The sequence below is a fragment of the Triticum aestivum genome, chromosome 2D, assembly GCF_018294505.1.
Source record: "Triticum aestivum cultivar Chinese Spring chromosome 2D, IWGSC CS RefSeq v2.1, whole genome shotgun sequence".
In the NCBI taxonomy this organism is placed as follows: domain Eukaryota; kingdom Viridiplantae; phylum Streptophyta; class Magnoliopsida; order Poales; family Poaceae; genus Triticum; species Triticum aestivum.
The window spans coordinates 485,375,047-485,383,826 of NC_057799.1; the positions used below are offsets into that span (position 1 = coordinate 485,375,047).

The 8,780-nt window shown below is 46.8% G+C and overlaps 1 protein-coding gene across 1 annotated transcript; it reads left to right on the plus strand.

Annotated features, from left to right (window-relative positions):
* Positions 1 to 429: 429 nt before the first annotated feature.
* LOC123053998 (protein CUP-SHAPED COTYLEDON 1) lies at positions 430 to 2,648 on the plus strand. The gene is made up of 3 exons (XM_044477636.1): positions 430 to 763; positions 1,562 to 1,827; positions 1,939 to 2,648. Exons 1-3 carry the CDS (start codon positions 595 to 597, stop codon positions 2,338 to 2,340), a joined length of 837 nt encoding a protein of 278 aa, XP_044333571.1. The 5' UTR covers positions 430 to 594; the 3' UTR covers positions 2,341 to 2,648.
* Positions 2,649 to 8,780: the final 6,132 nt, after the last annotated feature.

Here is an 8,780-nt window from a genome sequence, read left to right on the forward strand (position 1 = left end):
GATCGCGTGCCACGTAGGAGCGCTCCATGTCATAACTTGCGGGGGGTGGAAATGGGTTAGCTTGCGAGGCCGGGGCTCCTGGGTGGATCGTCAGCGGCGCGGTTCTTGTGCCACAAGCATGCATGGCAGCATGTCGATCCGCAGCGATGGAATCTTCCACATAAGCAGGCTAGCTAGCTAAGCTAAGCTAGGCTAGGCTAAGCAGCACGCCGGCCCACACGGGGCGGGGGCGCGGGGGCCGGGATACCGGGACAGCGACCGAGCCGGCGGCCGCTGCTTGCTGCTGTCAAGTGTAGTTAAGCGGAAAGAGCTGGCTAGGGCACCGCTTTCTGGCCTTCCCCACCTCTACTGTTCCCTGACACGATATGGATATATCGAGTTGTCTCTCTTCCATCGGCTCCATCTCCGCTATATAAAGGGCCCGCTCGATCCAAGCCATCCGGCCACTCTCATGGTGTGTAGCTCAGGGTTGCTTCTTCCAGCTAGCTAGCTCCCCGGCCGTGGTTAAGACTTGGGTTTCAAGCTAGCTAGCTGCAGGCCAGTAGTTGTTGGTCAGGTGGGCAGGGTAGACGGACGGGCAGACCGGGAGGGACGATGGGGCTGAGGGAGATAGAGTCGACATTGCCGCCGGGGTTCAGGTTCTACCCCAGCGACCAGGAGCTCGTCTGCCACTACCTCTACAAGAAGGTGACCAACGAGCGCGCCTCGCAGGGCACGCTCGTCGAGGTCGACCTCCACGCGCGCGAGCCATGGGAGCTTCCTGGTGAGTCCAACACCTCCTTCCTCGCTAGGTTCATCTCCCTCTCCCCCCCCCCCCCCCCCCCCCCCCTCTCTCTCTCTCTCTCTCTCTCTCTCTCTCTCTCTCTCGGGAGTCTGGTTTCGATCGGTTCCCCCTGCCATGTCCCGTTCCCGCCTGCTGTTTTTCCGGCTGTGTTCATTAGATCGATGCATGCTAGCTGCTGTGCTAGGAAAAGAGTTCTTACTAGTTGTTGCTAGCCTAAGAGTATCGCGCCATCCATGGTGATTACGAGCATGATCTTCCGGAGTATATATGGCTGAAATCAGCATGGCCTTTGTTTGTTGAAGATCATATGCAACAATTAATTCTACCTCGGTCATAATAATGAACAAGCAAAAAGGACTTCCTGATCAATCAGCCTTGTGAGTATTTTTGTCCCGTTTAGTAGCTTAACCCGCTAGCCAATGTCCCATATATGCTCACTAATTAATCATTGAGTATGGAATAATCCACAATAATCACTTTCCCAATAATGCATTAACTGATCAGAAGGCGCAGTGCTGTCCTCGTGAACGTCTCGATGACGACGTCCCCCGGTCCTGTCCATTTCCTCGCAACGTCACATGCGTAATAGTTACATTTCGGATTTCCGTTTCTCCGGTTTCCTCATACATCATAGAAAAAGAGCAGAGTTTCGCTTTCCCGTAATCAATTTGAACATTTAGTACGTGTGCTCCCATCATTTTGCAAGTTGCAGCTTTGTACTACGAGTTATAGACGAGTTTTCACTGACACTGTTAATTATGCTTTGGGCGAGCGAAGACGTGGCGAAGCTCACGGCCAGCGAGTGGTACTTCTTCAGCTTCAGGGACCGCAAGTATGCGACGGGGTCGCGCACCAACCGCGCCACCAAGACCGGCTACTGGAAGGCCACCGGGAAGGACCGCGAGGTGCGCAGCCCGGCCACGCGCGCCGTCGTCGGCATGAGGAAGACGCTGGTCTTCTACCAGGGCCGCGCCCCCAACGGCAGCAAGACCAGCTGGGTCATGCACGAGTTCCGCCTCGACTCACCGCACCTGCCACCAAGGGTACGTACGCACCAACTACTCCTATATGTCACTTGTATTCCACTCTTCGGGTTAGCTCCTCTCTTTGCAATTGCATGGGTCGGCGTTGCTAATCTGGACGCAATTCTGCAGGAGGACTGGGTGCTCTGCAGGGTGTTCCAGAAGCAGAAACTGGACGGCGAGCAAGACAACGCCCGCTCCTCCTCGCCGCCCTTCGCCGGCTCGTCGCAGGCGGCGCAGGAGCTGCCCGTCATGGACGCGAGCAGCGACCAGATGATGGGTTCGGGCTCTGCCGGCTTCGCGGCGTCACGGCAGGAGGAGATGATCTGTGGCCCCAACCCGTTGATGAACGCGGCGATGTGGCAGCAATACAACTCGCTGCTTCTTGGCCAGTACCCGCAGGAAGAGATGGCGGGCAGCTCGCCGATGATGGCCACAGGAGGAGCGGGAGATGAGTGCGGATTCTTCTTCGACTCGGGGTTCGAGGACACGGCTTCCCTTGGGGCCATGCGGTTCCCCCAAGCGTGGAGCTGATGCCGGCCGGTCGTGCGCGCGCGCCCAGTGATCGTTGTGTATACGTTGTGAAGGAAAAACTAGCGATTGAATTATTTAATTCCATTGGTACTGTAGGTATAGTGTGTGAGGTCGTTTATATAGATTTGTGAAGGATCGAGTGTGTACGTGCTTGCATGAGATGGTTTCGTTTGACCGTTTCGGCCCTTTGAATGATGCCATGTATTGCAATCATAAAACTCATATGTAAAATTGTAAATTAGTACAACACAGTTCAGATTTCAGTACACACCACAGGAAACACCATTGCGTTGTTCCTAGAGAAGATAGAATACTAGTGTTCTTTTCTTTTTCTTTTTGGAACTGGAGACACTCTTCCGCTGGAACTAGAGAAGATAGATTCCATAAGTAGTAGTACAATCGTGCATGATATGCAGTCCAGATTGCATATATAGTGCTTTGTCTTTTCCAAACAAGAAAAAGAAGAATGGAAGAACTTGGTTTGCTGGTACATATATATGCATGCTCTATTCTGAGCCAGAGAGTTCAAGGTTCAGCTGTGTGTGTGTGTGCATGAGGTGTGGTGGGGTAGAAAGATGGCAGGGGCGGCGGCAGTACTATGGTAAGGCCATAGGAGGGCGGGCCGGTCGATGGAGCGCCACGGGTGGCGGGAGCAGGTGGCCCAGCCGGCGTTGGAGGGGGGCTCGTGCGGGGGAGATCGTGCACTGCTGGATTCGGCCGTGAAAATGGCTAGAGGTAGTAGAAGATCATCCAACCGTTCATTCTTCATCCAGCGGTTCGGATTTTCGACTGACACTTAGTTTCCTTTCATGTACCTGAGGGATAGGCGGACCTATATATATGGTTTATCTTCTCCAAGAAAAGAAAAAGAAGAAGAATGGAAGAACTTGTTTTACGGGTACATATGCATGTTCTATTCTGCACCACGTCCATTTCAAAGCTCGCGCATTTCGGAAGTTAGCCAAGCTTGATCCGCGTCATCTGGGCGCAGTGGCCAATAGGGGGGTGTTGCTTGCATGTGGCAACTCCCAGTTAAGTTCCAAACGGAGCTTGGATTTTGCAGGGACAAACATGCATGTCAAGTGAGAATCAATCTGCTGGCCCGCAAGCAGCTAGCTATACCCATACGTACTCCTGTAATAATCGATCTCGTTTCCTTGAAAAACTGGCATCGATCTCTGCCGCGGCACGTCCTCATCAGGCCGAACTGCCGAGCAATCATGCAGTGGAATCTTGTGCGTTTTCTATGTGTGTATGCGGAGCCAGCATGCTTCATAATTCTCTCGGCAGCTTGTCATCTATACCTGTTAGACCGGGGACGGACCGTAGGCCAAGTTGGCGAGACATATTATCTGCGCCCACTGATGGGATCGGGATCGGTATGCGCAGGACACATATACGCAGTGGCGTATGGGCGTTTCGAGGTGCACGTACGCCCTCTAACCTCCATACGCTTTACCGGGTCGTCCTTGTTCTTCATCAAGGTACAAAAGGGATGACATATGACATACCCTCCTGGCCAACAAACCGTCCTACGTAAATCATGTCGATTTATACACATGCATTTCGTTACAAAGGCGAATAATCAAGTGTACTAAAAGAAGTGTACTGTACATTAACCGTACATGTCATATGCATTATGTATGTACGCAGTGGGACGGTCCAGCTGAGAAAGAAAAATCTCGCCACAGATACAATATACAAACATACTAGTACAGAAACTAGCAAAAGCACAGATCAATAAGGTGTTGCAAAGCGTTTTAAAAATCAAATGTCAAGTCTCATTTGCGCGACGACTTTCCGATCGTCTACTATAAAAATATTTGCCCCGCTCTACGGAGGGAGGGACGATGACCGGCACGCCTTTGACTCGCTCCAGTGCTTGTAGTTGTCGCTAGGTGGTCTACGGACTTGGTTGTAATTTTTTATTTTTAGGGTTTCTTGTACTATGCCTTGACAGATGATGAATCCAAAGGTTTTCCCCAATAGAAAGTATTTTTTTAACTCCCAATAGAAAGTCTTCATAATAAGCTACAACAATAAACTCCCTATATAAAGAAATATAAGAGCATTTAGATAGTTTACAGAGGGAGTACCAAAATAAAAGAAGTGTCAGTTCAAACTTCAAACAAACCCATAAAGCTAGTGATCAAACACGTGATTCCTAACCGTGTGACTGATACCATTTACAAAATGTGTAGCTTCTTGTAACTCTGGAGACCGCTTAGCAAGCGGCCCGATCGGGAGAACATCGACTTCATCATCGCCGGTCTCCGCTCCACCGCCAGTTCGCTTGCTCCTCCGACCCCGCCACCTCCACCGGAGCCCGATTAGTTGCTAGCTTTTCATTTTGTTGGGGCGTGTTGTGTTGTGTGCCCCCATCGGAACTTATTTTAGTTTTCTTTCTGCACTTCTTGTTCTCATACTACTGAACATTGAACTTTGCTATTGTTGGATGTTTGTGGGCGGTTGCTTTATATATAAAGCGGGAGGAAACCCTTTTTCGTAATCAATCAGCCCAATTTATCAATTCTTAATTTCAAAAAACTTAAGTTCGTTCTCTAAGTAACCTTGTTTGAACCTTGAAAACAGAAGCAACGTCTCTTATTTTTGCGAAAAGAAGGAACATCACTTTGAATTAAACAAGATCTTGAACTAAATGAGATACAAAAACATCTTCGAATAAAAGGAGACGAACATCATACTTTAAATCAAACTTTTTCATGCTTGTGCGAGCATGCTAGCACTGGCGGGTCGGACGCCTTACCTAGCGCACGAGTTCACCTGCGGACCTGTTTGACAAGCGCGACACCGCCTCACTGCTCGCCGCCTAGCTAGTGTGTAGGAGGAACCAGCCAATCATGTTCCGAACGCTTCCGCTCTAATGTAACATCTATTGCACTGCTGACCAATCTATAGAACACGCTAAGAGATGTGCACCATAGGAGAGGGAACTCGCGAGAGACCTCCTAATCGGCGCCTTCTGTGCCGGTTAGGGTTTCTAGCGCCCACGCGCCCACAGATATCTGCTGACACCTCACGCGGCGACGTGTCCGCTCGCCAGGGCGCTCCTGGTTCACTTGGTCAAACAGTTGACTGGTTGATAGTTGACCAGCTAACATTGTCTTTTGGAAAAAATCACAACAAAATCAAAAAAAGTTTGTGAATTCAAAAAAGTTCATGAATTCGAAAAAAGTTCAAGGATTTGAAAAAGTTCACCGATTTTGATACAAAGTTCATGAATATGAAAAAATATGGATTCAAAAAAGGAGATTGCGGATTTGAGTCATTGAGTTTGAAAAAAAAATCATAGGTTTGAAACAGTTCACGGATTTGGAAAATGTACACTAATTTTGAAAAATTTCAGGAATTTAATTTTTATTTGCAATTCTTGAAAATAAGATAGTAAATTTGGAAAACATTTGTGAATTTGAATATATTCATGCATTCAAAATAATCTTGCGGGTTCAAAAAAAAGTTCACAAATTTGAAAAAAGTCATGTGTTTAAAAAAGTTCGTGAATTTGTAGAAGGTTTTGAATTTTAAAAAAGTTCAAGCATATAAAAAGATAAAAAAACAAAAAAAACTAAGAAAGAAGAAATAAAAAAGAAAATGAAAAGGGAAGTAGAAAATAAAAAAGATAAAAAAAACAGAATGACCCGAACAAATACTAGTTGAGACAAACCAAAAACGTCGGTTGGAAGCTTCCAGAAGCTTTCCAAAACTGAGGAAGCTGCTCTAAGCTTCACAAAACCAGGAGAGCTTCCCACGAGAAATAGCCTGATGGCCCGGCCCATTGCGATCTAACAGTATGCGTTGGTTCTCGAAAACAAGTAAAACCGACGCATAAAGCGTCAAATTGAAGTTGGGTACCAATGAATTGTTCACTTGTTTCTGGGCTTGGTTGCCAGGCCTGGATGGGCTCTTTCTATTTACCGATGTATCTAGTGGGCGAGACTACTATAGCTTTGTCTTAAAAAAAAAGATACTGTAGCTATCATGTAGCTACAACACCTTTTGTACATAAGTACATTAACCGGGAGCAACTAATTAAGGAGAATCCCTTTTAGGGCTTTCATAAAGGTCTGTTTTTCTTGGTCTGAGAGCGCATCAAATGGTGCATCCAACCCCAGGATTTTGGAACATAATTGATTTGATGCCAACAATTGGCATTGCCAATGTTTGGCAAGCCAACATTTGGCAAAATCAAAATTTGCCAAATGTTGGCAACTTTTTATGAGGTTGAGAAAAAAAGTTGGTAGCCAAGCAATCACTAGCCAACATTTGGCATTTGCTAAATATTGGCATGCCAACTTTTGGCATCAAACCAATCATGCTCTTATTTTCTTTTTTCTGCACGCATTTTTGTATTTTTGTTGTGGCTTTTCAAATTTTGTTTGTGTTTTTCCTATGTTTTGATGAATTTTTTTTAAAGCCGTGCTTTTTCATGAGAAACACTACATGTGCTTCTGCAAGAAGCACAGTTGTGCCCCCGCAAAGGGAAACACAAAGCACATTTCTGTTTTCTGAAAAAAAAGAGAAGCATAGCATGTACTTCCATGTATGCCCAGCGCGAGCTGAAAGTTCACGCGTGCGTCCGCCCCGCCTTTGCCTCCGCCTGCTGCCGATTGATTTCATCCGCCACCACGACCTTGTAGTTCTTCCGCCCGGTTATGGCCCCGCCGCGACTCCGTGGACCGACCCTGCCGCTCTGGATGACCGCGGGCGCCCCGTCGGCGCGCTGATTTGGGATCCGTCACCGCGCTGGCTTCAGACGCGATTACAGCCAGTCACTGGCCTCTGCCGCCTGTAATGGCGCTTGCCATCCCGTAGCAGGCCACAAACGCAGATTAGTTGATGTCGACAGTCGTTGCTAGGCTCGCGCCCGTCGCCACTGAGCTCGACCACTGTGCTGCTCGGCCATCGTCAACGGTGCGACATTGCCTTTTTTGGCCATGAAGTTCACTTGTCGGTGGCTACGAGGCCCTTCCCGACGTCTATGCGACCAATTCTTCCAGGCACGACGACCACATCGGCTCTGACGCGCTTCCGGACAGTTTCCTCCTCCTTGCACTTTAGGGGTTTGACGAATTGTGTAGAAGGTAGTTTTTTTGCTTCTTCCTTTTCCGGTTGTGGAGAAATGAGTACATGGTAATTAAAATTATTGCATTTTAGGTGAGTTCAATAGATTCATTCTCTCAATTAGATGATTCCTCATTCAAAGAGGAATATGACATAACCGAAGAGCAGGACTTTGCTTTGACCTTGATGATGCACAAGAACAATGAGCCGAAGCATGGTCATTCTGTTTTTGGACGTGAGTTGATTTGGAGGGATAAGCATCAAGTAAACTTCGAATTGGGCGAAAGCTTATATGTGACCTCTCTAGACTATGACAAGGCTACACAATATAAAAAAATGTTCGTGTAATATAAGAAACTGAGTACGTGACATTATTATTATTTTTGCGGGAAAAACTTCCAATCTATTCATCTTCAATCATGGTAGTACAACGAGCACTAGGAATAATAAAAATTACATCCAGATCCGTAGACCACCTAGCGACGACTACAAGCACTGAAGCAAGCCGAAGGCGCACCGCTGTCATCGCCCCTCCCTCGCCGGAGCCGGGCAAACCTTGTTGTAGTAGACAGTCGGGAAGTCGTCGTGCTAAGGCCCCGTAGAACCAACGCACCAGAACAGCAACCGCCGCGGATGAAGAGTGTAGATCAAAAGGATACAACCTGAAAACACACGAACGAAGACGAACGACGAACAGATCCAAGCAAATCCACCAAAGACAGATCCACCGGAGACACAACTCCACACGCCCACCGATGATGCAAGACGCATCACCTGACATTATAAAGAAATATTCCCTTGTTTCAAAAAAAGTCAATGACATAAATGTTTATACAAATATAATTTTTTATTCATGCAGTGTTATAAAAATGTTATGGACATTAAATAAATATTCAACGTAAAAATGAAACAAAATATGTATTTAAGAAATATGTACCTCGTCTATTAAAAAGTGTTCAACATGTATGAAAAAATGTTTCAACGTATACACTTAAAATGTACACTGTGTATTGAAAAAACTAGACAGGTCTTAAAGACCAAAGGCAAATAAAAAAGAATAAAAACCATAGAAATCTAAGAAAACCAGTGAAATGCAGCAGAGACCAAAAAACGAAAGAAATTCAGTGACCGAACAAAGAAAAACAGTAAAATTATAGAAACTGGCTAAAAAACAAAGAAATCCTGAAAAACAACGAAAAGCGAATAGGAAAAACCTATCAAAACCGAAGAAAAACGAAGCGAGCAAGCGAAGAGAACGCATACAGTGAGCGAGCGGGCGAATGCTTCAGGCGAGACGTAATAGGTCTCGGTACGGGCGACACATAGCCCTGGCAATTTTCAACTCGCTCCACGGATTT

Excerpts from the sequence above, each read along its gene's own strand:
- LOC123053998 (XM_044477636.1), top strand. The coding sequence starts at position 595 with ATGGGGCTGAGGGAGATAGAGTCGACATTGCCGCCGGGGTTCAGGTTC. Across the intron at positions 764-1,561 it reads CGAGCCATGGGAGCTTCCTG|ACGTGGCGAAGCTCACGGCC; the intron begins GTGAGTCCAACA and ends GGGCGAGCGAAG. Across the intron at positions 1,828-1,938 it reads CACCGCACCTGCCACCAAGG|GAGGACTGGGTGCTCTGCAG; the intron begins GTACGTACGCAC and ends GCAATTCTGCAG.